This window comes from Myxocyprinus asiaticus, chromosome 39 (assembly GCF_019703515.2).
Source record: "Myxocyprinus asiaticus isolate MX2 ecotype Aquarium Trade chromosome 39, UBuf_Myxa_2, whole genome shotgun sequence".
Lineage (NCBI taxonomy): Eukaryota > Metazoa > Chordata > Actinopteri > Cypriniformes > Catostomidae > Myxocyprinus > Myxocyprinus asiaticus.
In genome coordinates, this window is record NC_059382.1 from 35,188,639 (window position 1) to 35,209,932 (window position 21,294).

The following is a 21,294-nucleotide window of genomic DNA, read 5'->3' on the forward strand; positions in this document are numbered from 1 at the left end:
TTCATTTCTTTAAAAAAGTTACAGTAAATATAAATGTTAATAAAAACATAAATAAAAACAATGGCATGTTGCCTTATTGTTTCTTAATTTAGGATACGATACTACTTTATTCATCCCTGGAGGGAAATTGAGGCATTACAGCAGCAGAGAAATAGATACCACAAAACAGAACAATAGCAATACAGTAAATGCAACATAAAACAATAATAAATATGAAAAAAGAAAAAAAAATTTACTTGCAGAAATGTTATGTAAGCATGGCGGACTGTGTTAATTTCTGTAAAAATCACAGTGCTTGTAAATCACATCCAGGGCTCCAGACTAAAAAAATGACTTAGGAGCCATTGGTTCCTTAACTGAAACATTAAGGAGCCAAATGGCTGTTTTTAGTCGCCAAATCATATAATTGCTCGATTTAGATTGTTGTTCAGAAACAAGATAGAAAGCAGAAGAAAAGAAAGACAGCTGATAATCCATTAATCGGAGGTTTAATAAACAGCATATGTAGTTGAGAAAATACGCAGTCTGCATTCTTCTTTGTCTCATTGATGTTCACACCTTTCATAATTTACACAAATATAATTTTTTAGTACTGCCCTTCAGAATCTACATAAGCAGATATTTACATAAAGCATAGTATGCATATAGTCGTGTGCTGCCTTCTTGAGCATCAGTGAATGTTTGCACCTTGTGTAATAGTTGTGTAGGAGTCCCTCAACTGTCCTATACAGTGGTGTGAAAGTGTTTGCCCCCATCCTGATTTCTTATTTTTTTGCATGTTTGTCACACTTAAATGTTTCAGATCATCAAACAAGTTTAAATATTAGTCAAAGATAACACAAGTAAACACAAAATGCAGTTTTTAAATGAAGGTTGTTATTATTAAGGGAAAACAAAATCCAAACCTACATGGCCCTGTGTGAAAAAGTGATTGCCCCCTAAACCTAATAACTGGTTGGGCCACCCTTAGCAGCAACAACTGCAATCAAGCGTTTGCGATAACTTGCAATGAGTCTTTTACAGCGCTGTGGAGGAATTTTGGCCCACTCACCTTTGCAGAATTGTTGTAATTCAGCCACATTGGAGGGTTTTTGAGCATGAACAGCCTTTTTAAGGTCATGCCACAGCATCTCAATAGGATTCAGGTCAGGACTTTGACTAGGCCACTCCAAAGTCTTCATTTTGTTTTTCTTCAGCCATTCAGAGGTGGACTTGCTGGTGTGTTTTGGATCATTGTCCTGCTGCAGAAACCAAGTTCGCTTCAGCTTGAGGTCACGAACAGATTGCCGGACATTCTCCTTCAGGATTTTCTGGTAGACAGCAGAATTCATGGTTCCATTTATCACAGCAAGTCTCCCAGGTCCTGAAGCAGCAAAACAGCCCCAGACCATCACACTACCACCACCATATTTTACTGTTGGTATGATGTTCTTTTTCTGAAATGCGGTGTTACTTTTACGCCAGATGTAATGGAACACACACCTTCCAAAAAGTTCAACTTTTGTCTCGTCAGTCCACAGAGTATTTTCCCAAAAGTCTTGGGGATCATCAAGATGTTTTCTGGCAAAAATGAGACGAGCCTTAATGTTCTTTTTGCTCAGCAATGGTTTTCATCTTGGAACTCTGCCATGCAGGCCATTTTTGCCCAGTCTCTTTCTTATGGTGGAGTCATGAACACTGACCTTAACTAAGGCAAGTGAGGCCTGCAGTTCTTTGGATGTTGTTGTGGGGTCTTTTGTGACCTCTTGGATGAGTCGTCGCTGCGCTCTTGGGGTAATTTTGGTCGGCCGGCCACTCCTGGGAAGGTTCACCACTGTTCCATGTTTTCGCCATTTGTGGATAATGGCTCTCACTGTGGTTCTCTGGAGTCCCAAAGCTTTAGAAATGGCTTTATAACCTTTTCCAGACTGATAGATCTAAATTCCTGAATTTCTTTGGATCTCGGCATGATGTCTAGCTTTTGAAGATCTTTTGGTCTACTTCACTTTGTCAGGCAGGTCCTATTTAAGTGATTTCTTGATTGAGAACAGGTGTGGCAGTAATCAGGCCTGGGTGTGGCTAGAGAAATTGAACTCAGGTGTGATAAACCACAGTTAAGTTGTGTTTTAACAGGTGGGGCAAACACTTTTTCACACAGGGCCATGTAGGTTTGGATTTTGTTTTTCCTTAATAATAACAACCTTCATTTAAAAACTGCATTTTGTGTTTACTTGTGTTACCTTTGACTAATATTTAAACTTGTTTGATGATCTGAAACATTTAAGTGTGACAAACATGCAAAAAAATAAGAAATCATGAAGGGGGCAAACACTTTTTCACACCACTGTGTGTATATATATATATATATATATATATATATATATATATAAAGTGGTGCGGGACTTTTAATTATAAAGAAGCCCGATATACACATGGGGCTCCTATTTGGAAATGTCTGCGCTCCCAGTTGTGAACACAATGATGGCTGATTCGCTGAGAAAGTGACGAATTCAAACTGCTAACCTGAGCTCCTGAGTTCACATCTTTTCGGGTGATTCATGAAAAAAAAAAAAAAAAAAAAGTTTCAAGAGTCATTTGGTCATGACTGCTGTGTTTGTTGTTGCATGCGGTGCAGCGAGCTCATCGCACTCATCACAACAGAATGGGTGAAATGTGGCACGAGACACACCGGTGCGCACTCTAAAGATGTATTCAATAACTCACAAGATGATATCTGACGAAACCGCACATGAACATACACTACCCAACTGTCGCCAATAACGACTAGATTTTAAATTATTGTCGCAATCAATTATTTTTGGTCGCATTTTCGACCATTTTAGTCGCAGTCTGGAGCCCTGACATCACATACATACACACACACACACACACACACACACAATGTCATTCCAAATATATCCAACAACCTTGCTGCTCATAATAGTGCTAGTCAATGCATACAACCCAATTTAGTAAACAATGCTTAGTTTTTGTTTTTAAATGTAACTGACAAGATTGTTACTGACTACAATTTTAGTCATGTCATTTGTAATCAGTACCCGATTACATTTCAGAAGTAATCTACCCAGCACTGATAGTCATTATAACTAAGTATTATGTAAACTAAAAACAAAGTAGGCTACTAATAACAAATAAATAAAGAGCAGTCAGTGGCTCTTTTCAATATTGTTGTTTGATTAATATTTACATAATTAAATCTCATCCACAGATCCGATGTTTTGACACACACCTGATTTGTTGGTGGTGTTGTGTGTGCAGCTAAGGGGTACGGTTTGAAGGCGGTGAGAAAGTGCGAGGCGATCGACTGCGTTTACTGGGTCCTTGAATAACATATAACATGTGAGTAAGGGCAGCCGGTGGAGCTCCTGGTGACCGCCTAGGATAAGATGGTGCCTCCTAGGGAGTAGGTGCCCTACGCAGACTGTGTAATATGCGTATAGGGAGCGGCGCTACTGAACTCAAAGCTTCAGCTCCATTCTGGAAAAATAAATATTCATATGGACTCCAGTTGAAATACTGAGCATGCATTTAGCTCTGATTCAAGAAAATCTGTAGGTTTTCCCACACACTTGAGTCCACCATCTGCGTGAATGTTTTTTCTGTCTGCACGGAAGCAACATCAGAAGTGTGCGGCTGCGCACGCACGCAGCTTAGAGGGAAAAGTGTTTACAAGTAGATTCATATAAAAAAATAAAATAAAAGTCCACGTAAAAAGTGTTAATAAAAAAATAATATTACCTTTGTTTCTCCTTGTCTTTGGCTTTGTCTGTCTTTTTGTCTTTAGTTTTGTCTCGTGTCCTGTCTTTTTCTCGAGTTTTATGCTGACCGCGGTCTCCATCTCTGCTGCGACTGCGTTTTCTGCTGGATCGACCACTGCTGCGACTGCGGGATCTTCTGTGATGCGAACGAGACCTTTAAAACAAATTTAAAAGGAATAAAAACTTAAGACATCAACAAAGGTGAAACCAGCAGTAAGTGGTGGTAAGCTTAGAGGTTAAGGAGGTTAGAGGTAATGTAGACAGTACATATACAGTAAGCCTTCTAAGGCAGCATCCTAACTGAGATTGGACCCAAGTCCAAAACACAAACATAGGCAGCAACTCTATGCAATAGAATAAATAGAGTTTGACATTAGTATGTTGCCAAGCTGACAACATGATACTGTAATAAGCATAAAAAACATGTAAGATACACAAATATTGGGCAAAAGTGTAACTTTTTAATTAGCTTAAACTATTTTTAAACTGATACTTTTCAGAATTAAAAAGAAATATTGTATATGCATAATTTCAACCAGCCACATCTGTTTTATTTTTTCGCTGAGCTTGGTGCAATGCATTTTAGGATTGCCTTATCCAAAGAATTTTGCCAAAACAAGGAATCTTAGGAGGCAACATAATTATACATAGTTATGATGCCTTCCCTTTTGGGGCACACCTACAATGACCCTAAAACCGAAAATTACTTGAGCTTTGTTTTATTTATTTATTTATTTATTTTCAGGGATGATCACTGCGCACTACAGCTGATTAATGTATATCATGCTTTTCTCTCTATCTCTCCTTCCTTCCCCTTACTTTTTTCCCCTCTCTTAAGTATAAGTTGGAATAATTATCGCTGCTCAACCAAAGCTTCTTGGCGGGTGCTGCATGTGTCCTGCATAGGGCTGCCCCCGACCAAAGATTTTCCTAGTTGAATAGTAGGCGTTAGTTTAAGCCATTAGTCGACTAGTTGTCACACGTTTATGATATCAATTTAATTATTTTTATATATTTTGGAGGGCATCAGAAAATGGTTCGAGTTCCAGGGATGAGAATAAGTAACATTGCTAACACTGTTCTACATTACAAAGAAATACTAAACCGTAATAATAAGCCTTTAAAATATAAATTTTACAAGTGCACGCAAGAAGCGAGCCGCAGCGACACTGGCAAAAGCGGTAATCATTCTGAATGTGTCGGAAAAACAAGCAAGGAGACTGTCTGAACATTTTGTTAATTTATAGAGAGAAATGCACATTAGGGTTGTGCCTACAGACAATGATCTCAGGGATTGACGATGGTCAGAGTGATCGCCAATAGCTGATGCCTTTGACGATGTCAAGACGATATTTGGCTCGTTTTCCCATTAATGTATTAAATTATTATTATTAGGCTATTATTATTATCAAATTAATATTACAAATTATTTGCCCTGCAGCACACAGATGCACGCTTGAAGAAACACACTTTATTATATTATTAAGAACAGATGTAAAAGGTTCTCACTCTTTCTTTGTTTCTGTCTTCTGACATTTTTTTGGCAAGAATAGTATCATCAATGAGAATGCTGCAAATGACCTCAGACCATCTCAGCTCAGGAGGTGCTTGGAGTCCACAAAGCAGTTTGTTGTGAACGCAACTCTGCAGCCCATACATCTGATTAAAACATAAAATACAAAAACACGTTCACCTTGAACCATGATTTATATTTCAGTGATTATCATCACTATAATTATTATTTTTCCATTTATAATTGTTTTTATGTTTTCATTTGTGTAAGTAATTTTCCGCCTGCATTTTAGACTGATACTTGCCTGACGGTAAATGGACAGGTGATTACTTAAGGATATTATTTTTTGATCACATCGTTACTTTAATTGCTTTTTCGTTTAGTTTGGAGTGCAATTTTAATTTAGAAATGTATTTGATTTAAGTTTCTGTTTTTTAAATAAATACATTTAATTTTCAATGCAAAAATCACTAAAGCAAGAATATTCACCGATCCCTCAGCCGGGTGTTGCCGATGTAATTGGATACTGTGATTATATATATATAATACGCCGCATTCCCAATTTGCTCTAATTCATCCCAAAGGTGCTCTATCAGGTTGAGGTCAGGACTGTGTGCAGGCCAGTCAAGTTCTTCCACACCAAACTCGCTCATCCATGTCTTTATGGACCTTGCTTTGTGCACTGGTGCGCAGTCATGTTGGAGCAGGAAGGGGCCATCCCCAAACTGTTCCCACAAAGTTGGGAGCATGGAATTGTCCAAAATCTCTTGGTATTCTGAAGTATTCAGAGTTCCTTTCACTGGAACTAAGGGGCCAAGCCCAGCTCCTGAAAAACAACCCCACACCATAATCCCCCCTCCACCAAACTTCACAGTTGGCACAATGCAGTCAGACAAGTACCGTTCTCCTGGCAACCGCCAAACCCAGACTCGTCCATCAGATTGCCATATGGAGAAGCATGATTCGTCACTCCAGAGAACGCGTCTCCACTGCTCTAGAGTCCAGTGGCGGCGTGCTTTACACCATTGCATCCGACGCTTTGCGTTGCACTTGGTGATGTATGGCTTGGATGCAGCTGCTCGGCCATGGAAACCCATTCCATGAAGCTCTCTACGCACTGTTCTTGAGCTAATCTGAAGGCCACGTGAACTTTGGAGGTCTGTAGCGATTGACTCTGCAGAAAGTTGGCGACCTCTGCGCACTATGCGCCTCAGCATCCGCTGACCCCGCTCTGTCATTTTACGTGGCCTACCACTTCGTGGCTGAGTTTCTGTCATTCCCAATCGCTTCCACTTTGTTATAATACCACTGACAGTTGACTGTGGAATATTTAGTAGCGAGGAAATTTCATGACTGGACTTGTTGCACAGGTGGCATCCTATCACAGTACCACACTGGAATTCACTGAGCTCCTGAGAGCAGCCCATTCTTTCACAAATGTTTGTAGAAGCAGTCTGCATGCCAAGGTGCTTCATTTTATACACCTGTGGCCATGGAAGTGATTGGAACACCTGAATTAAATTATTTGGATGGGTGAGCGAATACTTTTGGCAATATAGTGTATATATTAAAATAAATAAAAAAGTTCAAAGTTTGAGTGTCTAAAGCAAGACACTCAAGGTGTCTTGCTTTAGGCTATTGTGTAGGCTTAACCCTAACCCTGCTAAATGAAAATTACCCCATAGTACCACCAAGCGTATCAAGGTGGGAGGTGGAATCAAGATGGCGCCGAGTATGGCAGCTGCTGCGTTGCGAGCTCCGACACAACATAGCAATGTTTTGTTTGTTTTGTTTACAATTCTTATGTTTTTTGTCTTGGATGTTGTCTGCCTCATTGTCTACGACAGACAAACACTTTTGGACATTGGTTCAGCGATCTCACACCGAAAACCGGACTTCACATTCCTCAATGCCGACCCGCTGTTTATAAACACGCCAGCGGAGCCCTTTGTCTGGGCAGCACGGCCGCGGAAACGCAAGAGGAAAAGGGGAAACAGAGCCGGCGTTCTCATCAGAGTAAGACGCCGCACAAATCGACCCCTGCTACCCACTATTCTACTGGCAAATGTTCAGTCTCTGGATAACAAGCTTTGCGAGCTGAAAGCGCGGATCTCTTTCCAACGAGAGACTGCTGCATTATCTGCCTAACAGAAACTTGGATGTCTGCGGAGATTCCAGACTCAGCCATGGAACCCGCGGGGTTCTCCATGCACCGAGCGGACAGAGCGAAAGACCTCTCAGGTAAAACTAGAGGAGGTGGTGTATGTTTTATGATCAACAAATCCTGGTGTGATCAGAGGAACGTACATTCCATCAAGTCTTTCTGTTCTCCTGATCTGGAATTTCTTATGCTTCTGTGTCGACCATTCTGGCTACCGAGGGAATTCACAGCGGTCATTATCACAGCTGTGTACATCCCGCCACAAGCCGACACAGACCGGGCACTCAAGGAACAGTACGGGATTATAAGTGAGCAGGAAACCGCGCACCCTGAGGCCGCGTTCATTGTGACCGGGGACTTTAATAAAGCCAGTTTAAAATCAGTCGCACCAAAATATCACCAGCACATTAGTTTCAACACACGAGGGGACCGGGTTTTGGATCATTGCTACTCTCCGTTCCGGGATGGCTACAAATCCCTCCCCCGCCCACCATTTGGCAAATCGGACCACTCTTCCATTCTGCCCGCTTACAGGCAGAAATTGAAACAGGAAGCACCCACCCTCAGAACGATCCAGTGCTGGTCGGACCAATCAGACTCTACGCTACAGGACTGTTTTGATCACACGGACTGGGAGATGTTCCGGTCCGCCTCTGATGACGACATCGAGCTTTACGCTGATAGCGTAATGTGTTTCATCAGAACGTGCGTAGAGGAAGTGATTCCGACCAGAACTGTGCGAATCTATCCGAATCAGAAGCCGTGGATCAATAGCGATGTTCGCGCAGCACTTAATGTGCGGACCTCTGCTTTTAATTCCGGGAACGCGGAGGAGCATAAACAAGCCAGTTATGCCCTCCGAAAAACTATCAAAACAGCAAAACGCCAGTACAGGAGCAAGATTGAAGGACAGTTTAACACCACCAACTCTAGAAGCATGTGGCAGGGAATTAACATCATCACGGACTTTAAAGGGAATAAAAACTCCGCCATTAACACCGCTGCCTCTCTACCGGATGAGCTAAATACTTTTTATGCTCGTTTCGAGGGAAATAACACCGCCCTCGCGGAGAGAGCTCTCGCGGCTGAAGCTACAGAGATTAGTTCACTCTCCGTCTCTGTAGCGGATGTAACCCGATCCTTCCAACGAGTGAATATCCGTAAAGCCATCGGCGTCCAAATGACATTCCGGGCCGCGTCATCACAGTGTGCGCGAACCAGCTGGCTGGTGTTTTTACGGACATTTTCAACCTTTCCCTCTCCTCGTCTGTGGTCCCCACATGCTTCAAAACATCCACCATTTTGCCTGTACAAAAACAAACGAAAATAACTTGTTTAAATGACTGGCGTCCTGTTGCTCTGACCCCCATCATCAGCAAATGTTTTGAGAGACTAATCAGAGATTACATCTGCTCTGTCTTGCCACTCAATCTTGACCCGCTGCAGTTTGCTTACCGCAACAACCGCTCCACTAATGATGCCATTGCATCTACACTACACACTGCTCTCTCCCACCTGGAAAAAAGGAACACTTATGTGAAAATGCTGTTTGTAGACTACAGCTCAACATTCAACACCATAGTGCCCTCCAAGCTTGATGTGAAATGCCAGGCTCTGGGCTTAAACAGCTCGCTGTGCAGCTGGATCCTGGACTTCCTGTCAAGCAGACGTCAGGTGGTTAGAATGGGCAGCAACATCTCATCACTGACCCTCAACACTGGAGCCCCACAGGGCTGTGTTCTCAGCCCACTCCTGTATTCCATGTACACACATGACTGTGTGGCAACACATAGCTCCAATGCCATCAAGTTTGCTGATGATATGACGGTGGCAAGTCTGATCACTGACAATGATGAAACAGCCTACAGAGAGGAGGTGCACACGCTGACATGCTGCTGTCAGGAGCACAACCTCTCCCTCAATGTCAGCAAGACAAAGGAGCTTGTGGTGGACTTCAGGAGAAGAGAAAGAGAACACAGCCCCATCAACATCAATGGAGCACCAGTGGAGAGAGTCAGCAGCTTCAAGTTCCTTGGTGTCCACATCACTGAGGAACTCACATGGTCTGTCCACACTGAGGCCATTGTGAAGAAGGCTCAACAGCGCCTCTTCTTCCTGAGACAGCTGAGGAAGTTTGGAATGAACTGCCACATCCTCACACGGTTCTACACCAGCACTGTAGAGAGCATCCTGACTGGCTGCATCTCCGCCTGGTACGGCAATAGCACCGCCCACAACCGCAAAGCCCTGCAAAGGGTGGTGTGAACTGCCAGACACATCAAAGGAGGTGAGCTTCCCTCCCTTCAGGACATATATACCAGGCGGTGTGTGAAAAAAGCTCGGAGGATCATCAGAGACTCCAGCCACCCCAGCCAAGTGCTGCTCTCACTGCTACCATCAGGCAGGCGGTATCGCATCATCATGACCCGCACCAGCCGACTTCATGACAGCTTCTTCCCCCAAGCAATCAGACTTTTGAACTCTTGATCTCTCACGATCAATATACATCAGCACTGCACTTTATTAATCTTATTATCTCACACTGGACTGTCATAAATGATATTCTCTCTTAACAACACACTGGCAAATGACTATCAACCGACAGCCTGAATGTCAATACAGTACAATACAACCTACTGTACATTTTATATATACTATATATACGTTTTTTTATTGTATAATGTGTATTCTATATTGTGTGTATTTTATACTGTACATTGTATGTTATTATTTGTATATTGTGTTGTAATTATGTGTATATTAGATTTTAATTGTGTTGTGTAAATCTGATGTTTATTGTAAATTGGTATATGTCTCATCACTGTCATGACTGCTATGTTGCTCGGAACTGCAGCCAAGAATTTCACACACTATTGCACTTGTGTATATGGTTGTGTGACAATAAAAGTGATTTCTTTTTTTATTTATTTATTTTTTTTTTAATTAACTGCTTAAAAGTAATTGGTAAAGGAAAAACAGGACAAAAGAACTTTGTTGATAAATGTTACATACCCTTAAATCATTGATCCAGTTACCATGCACCCTTAAAAACCTTTTTAAAGAAAGAAAAACACTGTGTCTGTCCTCTGAGTATTTTTTTATCACTATTACTAGTGACCCAGCAACGTTTTTGTATTTACATGTTTGGAAAATTTCGATAAAATCCCGGTAAATACAACTCAAACACACATTACTCCTGTAGGCTCTCATTGCAAAACAGCAAACATGTGAGAAATGGCAGATGGCAACAGCTGCTATGACAGGATTGGTCAGAAATGCTTTTAAGGCGGGGCTTAGCAAAGGGTCAATTATAATTTAACAGACAGTTCACCCAAAAAAAAAAAAACATTTCACTCTAATGTTGTATGTTATGTGTGTGGCTTTGGCGGGTTGTGACTTCAACTAAAGCCTATTGGCTCATTTTTAAAAATGGACGAGCATTTAGATGAAAACTGTTCTTTCAATGCAGGGACTTTAAAAATGCTGCACCAAGGCGTAAGGCGCAAAAAAAAAAAATAGCAAGATGCAACGCAACAGTGAAAAATTTCCTTTCAGCACATATTTTCATAGATAAACAATAACATTTAAAAAAAAAAAAAAAAAAACATTTGCAAATTAATGTAAGAATGCACCCTGTGTGCTTGGCTCCTAGGAGAAAATGTACTGCCTTGCTAAGATGACAATCTAGAATTGAGGTGTACTGATTGAGAATTCTTGTCAATACCTGAAGTCTGCAAACTGTGCCAGGAAAGCAAAATATTATTTTGGAGGCATCATAATTTCAGCTAGTTATTACCTAACCTCACAAACAGAATCTTGAAGCAGATCACTATTTGAAAAATTTAACTGTGCTTTTGTGGATCTACAAACACTAAATCTGCAGTTTTTCTGTTTGTTTGTGTCAGTTTGTCTGTTCATTTAGCAGGCAGAGCAAAAGTAGTTACATGAAAGAATATGAGAGCAGTCTTATTTTAGCAAATGTACTTGTGGTCAGCACATGTAATAAACACAACGACTGTCAGTTTGCTGTTTCTTGTCTCCCTCCATCTGCCCACTGCCCAGATCACTTCTGGGCCTGTTGCAAATTAAATTTATCGTAGTTAATAGACTGTGGTGTGGCTGCTAAATGTCAATTTCATTACCAAGGCCTTACCCTTAGAGAATTATTAGCTCACTTAAGGCGAGGGGTAAATGTGTTAATGAAGAACGACCAGATAAACATTCCCCACCACAAACACATGCACATGTCAGGTAGCCCCATGCCAAGAGTGGGCTATTTTACATGACTTTCAGTTATGATGTTCCCAGTTATCTATGGAGGAAAAGCCTTCCCCAAAAAATTTAATTTCTTTTGAAAGGTGCCACACTGTTTGTTTTTTTTTTTCATCTTTTCCCCCAATTGCAATTGGCTTAGGCAATTTTCCCCGTGAATTATCAATAAAGTAATTACCAGTGTGTGGGAGAGCACTGGGCGCTTATCACCGATGCCCCCTGCCCGGCCACAGATTCAATCCCTCCCCACATCCCATTTGGGTAATTATGTGAGTGGGATGGTGTCCAGCTGTTATCTGACCATATTACATTCCTGCTAAACAAGCTTTTTTTTCAATTGGAAATTGGATATTAATGGTGGCGAATGATAGCACTAGTGCAGCTAACAGAAGTCAAATACTCTACTGAAATCCTAACCTGGCCAAATTATTATTTATTCCTGCTGTGGCTCTTTCTCTTTCTACTGTTCTCTCTTCATCTCATGCCCAAACACACACACACACACACACACACACACACACACCCCATGATGTAACTCTGTCACCCTGTAAATACTCATTTATTACAAATACAGACATGTTTTAAAAAAAGAACACCTTTCCTTCTGTGATGTCAGTTACTGAGAAAAGGGAGAAAACAGTTCAATAATTGAAGTCAAAATTAGATGCAATGAAAGACAGGGTGTGAGGCTTCATGGGTGTATTGTTAGAATTAAATGAGCCAGTTACCCACAAAGCAATTTGATATAAGCACAAACTGCACTTTCCACTACAGACAACTTTTTATGCAGTTGAATTACTTTGAAAAAAGCTATTTAGTACACAACAAAAACAAATGTTTAACTGTAAAATCAAAACTCCATAAAATAAAACCTTTCAGGTTTGACAAAGAAAATTCTCTAACCTCCTAAACAACATCAGCTGAATTACTTATAAAAAAAAAATAAAATAAAAAAAATGCATGCCCTGTGTTTCACAACAAGGAGAGTAAATTTATCTGAGAAGTACGACACCTCATAATAATAAAGTTGTAAATGCAAAACAATATTCTTTTCTTTAGGAAGTGCATCATTTTGTTCGTTCCAGACAAAGATGATATATTCATCAGTAAATCACATGGAAAACAATGTTTGAAGAGTTGTTCACTTTCTATACTAGTACATGGTTCATATGTTTTTTTTGACATATAAAAGACCAGGGAAGAAACAGGAAAAATAAAAATACTGATTGATTTAATTACTACAATTCTGTATTTATTCACCCTAGTGTTGTTCTAAACCTGTATGCTGTTATTTTTCAATGGACTTCAAAATGAGATTTTTTTTTTTTTTTCAAGAATATTCACACACATTCAAGCTATACAAGGAAAGACAGTTCACAGAGGCCAAAACTGTCTTTCTAAAAAAAAAAAAAAAAAAAAAAAAAGGCAATTTAATAATATGTGTAATAAAGTATAATAAAGTGGTTCATGCACAATATTCCACCCTTCAAATGTCACGGAAGCTTTGTATAACTAACAGACCAAAATATAGTTCAATGTTCGCTGTTAATCTTCCCTTACAATAAAGCTCTGAAATATAATTTGCATTTATTACAAACTCAAACAAGGTATGTAGACGCCATGGCAGATGACATCACACTGATGCCAAACAACATTGGTTTCTTAAATATCTTGGCACACTAGTCCTAATATTCGGAATGGAGAATGAAACTTGAGAGCAGCAGTGGAGGGGAATATTTTCAGTAAATAAAGACTTACATTTTGGGTTTGGATTACATTCAGTTTTCAAATTTGGAACAACATGAGGGTGCGAGGGGGCAATTTCTTTAATCAATAAATATCTAATCTGTAATTTATAATATGCAAACAAGTGTACAAATGAAACTTTAGAATCTGATGTTGATGTGTCTTGTATTGCATTTCTTTTGCAGACTTGCACCCTGTCTACACTGAGAGTGAGCCAACCTTAGTGATTATAAAGAATCAGAATGAGCTTTATTGCCAAGCATGCTTAAGTGTACAACAATACAAAAACAGCAGCAAGACATAGATAATAATAAAAAATTATACACATATGTACAGACACACACATACATACATACATACATACATACACACACACACACACACGGGTAGTGCAAATCTAATACAATCTTATGTACAGTGCAAATGTTTTTTGTTTTTTTTGCAGAGGAATGAAATGGCAGAAGAGATTGGATGTGTTGGATAAATATAAGAAAGACTAAACTGTGTATTGCACATAGTTATTGCTCAGTGGGGCAATTTATCTGTTCATGAGATGGATAGCCTGAGGGAAAAAAACTGTTCCTCTGCCTGACAGTTCTGGTGCTCAGAATTCTGAAGCGTCGGCCAGAAGGCAACAGTTCAAAAAGGTAGTGGGCAGGGTGAGTGGGGTCCAGAGTGATTTTTCCAGCCTTTTTCCTCACTCGGGAAGTGTATAGTTCTTGAAGGGGGGCAGGGGGCAACCAATAATCCTCTCAGCAGTCCAAACTCTCCTTTGTAGTCTTCTGATGTCTGATTTCGTAGCTGAACCAAACCAGACAGTTACTGAAGTGCAGAGGACAGACTCAATGACTGCTGAGTAGAACTGTATCAGCAGCGCCTGTGGCAGGTTGAATTTCCTCAGCTGGCGAAGGAAGTACAACCTCTGCTGGGCCTTTTTCACAATGGAGTCAATGTGGGTCTCCCACTTCAGGTCCTGTGAGATGGTAGTGCCCAGGAACCTGAATGACTCCACTGCTGCCACAGTACTGTTTAGAATGGTGAGGGGCGTCAGAGTTGGGGTGTTCCTCCTAAAGTCCACAATCATCTCCACCGTTTTGAGCGTGTTCAGCTCAAGGTTGTTTTGACTGCATCAGACAGCCAGCTGTTTAACCTCCATTCTGTATGCAAACTCATCGTCATCTCGGATGAGGCCAATGACAGTGGTGTCATCTGCAAACTTCAGGAGCTTGGCAGAGGGGTCCTTGGCGATGCAGTCATTGGTGTAGAGGGAGAAGAGTAGTGGGGAGAGCACACATCCCTGGGGGACACCAGTGCTGACTGTACAGGTGCTGGAAATGAGTTTCCCCTGTCTCACAAGCTGCTGCCTGTCCATCAGAAAGCTGGTAATCCACTGACAGATAGACATGGGCACAGAGAGTTGGTGTAATTTATTCTGGAGTATAGCTGGGATGATGGTGTTGAAAGTCGAACTGAAGTCCACAAAAAGGATCCTTGCATATGTCCCTGGTCTGTCCAGATGTTGCAGGATATGATGCAATCCCATGTTGACTGCATCATCCACAGACCTGTTTGCTCGATAAGCAAATTGAAGGGAATCTAGAAAGGGTCCAGTGATGTTCTTCAGGTGGGCCAACACCAGTCTCTAAAATGATTTCATGACCACAGACGTCAGGGCAACAGGTCTGTAGTCATTAAGTCCTGTGATTTTTGGTTTCTTTGGGATGGGGATGATAGTGGAACGTTTGAAGCAGCATAGGACTTCACACTGCTCCAGTGATCTATTGAAGATCTGTGTGAAGATGGGGGCCAGCTGGTTAGCACAGGATCTAAGACATGCAGGTGAAAAGCCATCCGGGCCCTGTGCTTTCCTTATCCTTTGTTGTTGAAAGACGCGGCTCACATCATCTTAACAGATCTTAAGTGCATCTCCTTGAGGAGATGTAGTTAGTCCGTTTTGTTAGGGAGAGAGCGGAGATTCGCTAGATGAATGCTCGGCAGCGTTGTTCGAAAGCCCCGCCAACGGAGTTTGACCAGCGCGCCTGCTCGTCTCCCTTGCCTGTGTCTCATAGCACATTTAAACAACACAGCCGCGCCTCCGACTACAATGTCAAACAAAACGTCCGAATATTCAAAATCCGGGAAAAGATTGACTGGTACATGCTGTCGAATATTCAGCAGTTCGTCTCTGGTAAAACTGACTGAAAAAAGATTATTAAACACAGGACAAACAAACAAAAATAACAAAACAATAGAAGCGCTCCACACCGAGGCGGCCATCCGCGGCACCATCATGATGTAAAAAATAAATAAATAAATAAATAAATTCAATTGCTTGTAGACCAGAATGCTTCAAGTGCCAAAACTATATTAATTTCTAGTCTCCCCCTGAAGACAGTTCACTCCATTTTTATTCCACAGCATTGAAGAGCACCTTCATTAAGTGATCTGGGTCTCCAACAGGCACCGTTACTCCAAACAGCTGTTCCCTTTTGCTGCTGAGCATTCCACATATTGAAAAATGTTCACCATTCAGCATGTCTTACTTCGGAGTACTCTTCAAATGCAGTGTCACACAAGTTTATGAGATTCCTCTAATTACCAGAGCTGATGAGAAAATTTCCCAAGCTGTTATTTTCTTCACATAGTGGCTGCTCTTTTTTTAGCATACACACACACACAAACACACACTCATTTAAATACACTCTTCCATATTATTCCACACAGCTTTCTCACACACAAAGGCAATAAGCTAAAAATTAATAGTGCTGTAAATAAATGCTTTATTACCATAGCAGCCTTGCAGATTTTGGTTATTTGTATTTTGTTAAGATGTATTTTGTATTTTGCATGATAAACAGGAATCTTTTAAAAACTCTCTCTAAATGAGCTCTCTGCCTCTCCGTTGAGGGTAAAAGACATCAGCTCTCACTCAAGCCACCCACAATCACATAGGTTGTGACATTTAGTTGAGTACAAAGACCTTTACAAGTGCTCTGATCTGCACCAACCCATTTGTTTTCTAAAGTTTAGGGGCAGAAACAAATTTATGTTGCTCAGAAATAGATTTTTAGTTTTTAGGGTTGAACTCCTTTTAGAAAGTCAACATGTCACACCGCAGGACATGTTTAAACAGCATTTTACTAATTCTTTTAAAAAATCAATGTGTATAATGTATGATTATTAATTCTCATTTTCATTGAGAATTTAAATAGAATAGTTTCAACATTGCATGCCTATTTAAATTAAGCTAGTAAAGGCAAAAAGATAATTAAATTATTAAAATTGACCATTTATAGCACTACTATTAAAATACATACATCATATTTAAGCTAAAAGAAAGCTAATGGACATGTTACAGTACAGAAGCAGTGGCTTTTTCCTTGCTGAGCAGGTTATGTCAATATAGTTTTACTGTGGATATAGGTACCTTTCTACTTGTTTCAACCAGCATCTTCACTAGGTCCTGTGCTGTTGTTCTGGGATTGATTTGCACTTTCGCACCAAACTACATTCATCCCTAGGAGACAGAATGCGTCTCCTCCTCGAGCGGTATGATGGCTGCATTGTCCCATGTTGTTTATACTTGATACTATTGTACAGATGAATGAGGTACCTTCAGGCATTTGAAAATTGCTCCCAAGGATGAACCAGACTCATGGAGGTCCGCATTTATAGAAGTCTTGGCTAATTTCTTTGATTTTCCCATGATGTCAAGCAAAGAGGCACTGAATTTGAAGGTAGACCTTAAAATACATCCACAGGTACACCTCCTACCAGAAGCTAATTGTCTATTTTCTGGAATTTTCCAAGCTGCTTAAAAGGCACAGTTATCTTAGTGTATGTAAACTTCTGGCCCACTGGAATTGTGATAGTCAATTAAAAGTGAAATAATCTGTCTGTAAACAATTGTTGGAAAAATTACTCGTGTCATGTACAAAGTAGATGTCCTAAAGGACTCGCCAAAACTATAGTTTATATTAACTATATATTAAATCTGTGGAGTGGATAAAAAATTAGTTTTAATGACTTCAGCCTAAGTATATGTAAACTTCTGACTTCAACTGTATGTCAACTAGCCTTAAATCTTCATTAGTTTGCCTAAAGCACATGTGAACATCACTCAACAAGAGCAGTGACATCCTAAACGCTGTTATCTGACAGAGAAGCTAAGACCATATTACACCTCCATTAGTGGCACAGAGGGGACAGCGCAAACCAAACCAAAGGTCAACTAGAGGTAAAGGGTCAGAAAGCCAAAAGGTGCCAATTCTCCACTGTCAACACACAAAGTCATTGACAGACATATGTCCTGCTGAAAGCCACTTCTGATGAGAACCTTTTTTTTTTTTTTCTTCCAATTTGGAATGGCCAATTCCCAAGTCCTCGTGGTCACATAGTGATTCGCCTCAGTCCGGGTGGCGGAGGACGAATCCCAGTTGCCTCCGCGTCTGAGATCGTCAACCCGCGCATCTTATCACGTGGCTTGTTGAGCGTGTTGCCACAGAGACATAGCGCGCGTGGAGGCTTCACGCCATTCACTTCTGCATCCACACTCAACACACCACGCGCCCCACTGAGAACGAACCACATAGCGATCACGAGGAGGTTACCCCATGTGACTCTACCCTCCCTAGCAACCAGGCCAATTTGGTTGCTAAGGAGACCTGGCTGGAGTCACTCAGCATGCCCTGGGATTCAAACTAGCGAACTCCAGGGGTGGTAGCCAGCGTCTTTACCACTGAGCTACCCAGGCCCCCTTGATGTGATCTTTGTCAAAAAGATGCTGTACATTACAGATTTACAAATCTGAAATGAATCTCTGTCATTAGATAATCATTTTCAAAAAGAGCTTCTATTTTAACTTTAATTTGGATAAATATTTAGAAAAGTAAAAGAAAAAAATCATTTCTAAGAAATGTGTGTCTTCTTCATACAAGCCTTCTTTCAAAAGGAGGTGGGAGGCAAAAGAAGGGTACATTTTAAAGTTATGTTGGTGGCATGTGTTTTTAATTAGTAGGTGTTGTCTAAAAGTAAGATGATTTTTTTTTCGTGTCCTTTTTATGACAGGCTATTTATGAAGTGACGCTAGATCTGAAGTTCGTTCCCTTAAAAGTTTTAGCATTTAAATGTGGAGGGTTGCGTCCTGATTTAAGAACTTGCACAAAAAAAAAGTCATAAATGTTGAGGGAAAGCATGTGGGCCAACTGTAAAACTACAGCACAGAATCTGTGACAGAGAGCAGACACTCATTCCATCACTAAAAGGAACACTACACTTAATTAAACACTAAACAAGCATCTGAAATTGCACAATCATGAAACATTATTACCTGCTTGGGATGAAGTGTGTCTGCTCAGAGTAACAGAGAGACAGTAAATCTGATAGCATGGTCATAGGAAAGAGATGTTTGATCATATACAAAGCAAGTGTTGCAAATCTAAACTACATGAATCCCTTCTGCCGTACCCTGAAACATCTGTTGAGTCCAATCACAGCTTGGTCCTCTTCTAATGAGGCCATGAAAGAGAGATGGTCATATCAGATTTTTCTAATCATCCACCAACACATTTAGCTGAAAATGGTCCAATTTTTTCAGCCTGCATGTTGTAGACCTACCTGACCAGTTCATTTATCAACACAAATACAACTCATTTTTCATACAAAATTACAAATACTAGAACAACAATTTAAACAATACTGGTAAGGCATGACTACCAAGTAGTGAGGGTTGGAGAAAATAAACAGTTGTGAAATTTCAACTTTTTAGAGAAGGTTGTATGACAAGAGGCCAATCACTTGTCTATCACAGTCACAAGAGTTTACCAGTCTGAGAAACTGTAGTGAATTTCAGCAATAAAATGTTACTGGAATATTATTTAAAACAAGGACATCAACTTATATACTGGTCTTTACAGGTTAATGTCCATTTCCAAAAACAGACTTTGTCATTTTTAATGTTATTCTAAAATAAATAAATGTCACTGGTTTATGTTTGTTTATAAAAAACACAATAGCAGTTAGGTCTAGAGGTCATTTAATACAGGGAAACAAATGTCCAACATGTTTAGAAGGGGTTGACTTATATGTAGTAGAAATATACAGTAATACATTATTTAACTTTCACTTCTGGAGCCAGTTTTAGCCCAGGGCTCCTCCGTTACTACAGCCATAGAAAAATGACTCCATAATATCAGGAGAGAGGTAAGTGTTTCATATTTTTTAGAGGGGTGTCATGATTTCAGTCAAGAAGCACATAATTCAGACTTCACTTTTATGAGTGTTCTCTCCTTCTTCCCTATGCTTACATTTTAAGCCTGTAACTGGATCCATATTCAGGCTTTTGTCAGAGGTTCAGGGTGAAAAAAAGACAGGGTCCACTGTGGACAATTTGCTAAAGAGCTTTTGGGAAGAGAGGGTGAAGGCAGAGACATGGCTGTACTTAAAGCCAGGCATTTCTACATGTCAGCAGATCTTCTGACCTGAACACCGCCACCTCCTGAAATCTGAAACAGCTTAGGAAACTTAAAGGGTCATGAAACCACAAAACACATTTTTTTGAGATGTGAACAGATTTGTACAGGTTGCACATTACTGAAAACAAATGAAAGCACTCGTTATGTTTGTTGTTAAGTGGAAAGTGTTTTTTTATTTATTTATTTTATTTTATTTTTTTTATTGAGCCATTTCATTCTTCCGGTTTCAAAATGAAAGTTGAAGCAACGTCACAAAAATGAGGTAAATGCATAAACCTAGAGTTAATATTGGTAGGACAGCACGTAATTGCATCAATAGATTGAGTTTTTCTACATTATTCATGAGAAGGAATGCTTCCATCCAATCACAGCGCTGCCTTACACATGAGCTGAGAATTCAAACTCATGGTACTGGACGAAACGGCTGTTCCGTAGACAAGACACTTCAACAGCACTCTGGGAACAGACATGACAGCGGACTTTTACACTAAACACCGTGGTCAGATCGAAATCACTCCATAAAACCCACCGCAGTCCATAACTGGACCAGCACGAGCATTTCTTGGCTGCAGTTGTGCTAGCCACGCTCCAAAACACGCTGTTTGTGAGGGAGGACTGTTACGATCGCTGATCCCATCTCTTCTTCTATGCGTGTCGGATAATGGACAGGATAGGATTTAAATCACACGTCAGAATGGACAGTCCACAATCCATAACTGCACCGGAGAGAGCATGTTTGTTGGTAGGCCGCTGCTGCGCTTCAAACATTAAGTCACGGTGTATTCCAGATGTATTTGTGGAGGCTGTTTTGTTAAGACGGTGCCAGCCGATCGGGACACGTCTTCTCGCAGTGCGTCTGATCATAAACAGGATAACACAACCGCTTGTTCAAAAACGGAAGACAATGATGAAAACCGAAAACTCAGTCATGTCAACTCTATTTTTGATCTACTTTACATCAAGTTTCCAAGATTTACGGCCATTGTTTACCGGTGTTACGTCGTCATGACAATGGAGTTTAAATACTGGATAACTTTACACAGACAAGATTAGTAGTTGATTTTATCGATTGTAGAGTGATTTTAGAGTCATTTTAAAACATATTATGCTTAAAGGTGCTATATGTAAGATTGACAACAAGCGTTTGAAAGGGGTACAATTCAAAATATTGGAGAGTTGTCTGTCCCGCCCCGGACTCGAAGCTCATGCGGGTTGCCAGAGGACACGCAGCAGGAACCGTTTTAAAGGATTTCGGCTTTAAGTTGTCTCCATCTTCCAAAGGCATCTCCAATATTTATCCTTGTTTTACTACGCCTCTGGTCATGGTGGTTTTTAGATGGATGGCGAGGCTTTTTAGTTCAGGTAGAATCT

At 40.4% G+C, this 21,294-nt stretch overlaps 1 protein-coding gene across 2 annotated transcripts in view; it reads right to left on the reverse strand.

Annotated features, from left to right (window-relative positions):
- The window catches only part of rsrc1 (arginine/serine-rich coiled-coil 1), a 460,355-nt gene that overhangs the window by 360,612 nt on the left and 78,449 nt on the right, over nucleotides 1-21,294 (reverse strand). For both annotated transcript variants that reach the window (XM_051679647.1, XM_051679648.1), the window contains one exon: nucleotides 3,739-3,912. In XM_051679647.1, coding sequence (XP_051535607.1) covers nucleotides 3,739-3,912 — 174 coding nt within the window. The remainder of the gene's footprint in view (nucleotides 1-3,738; nucleotides 3,913-21,294) is intronic.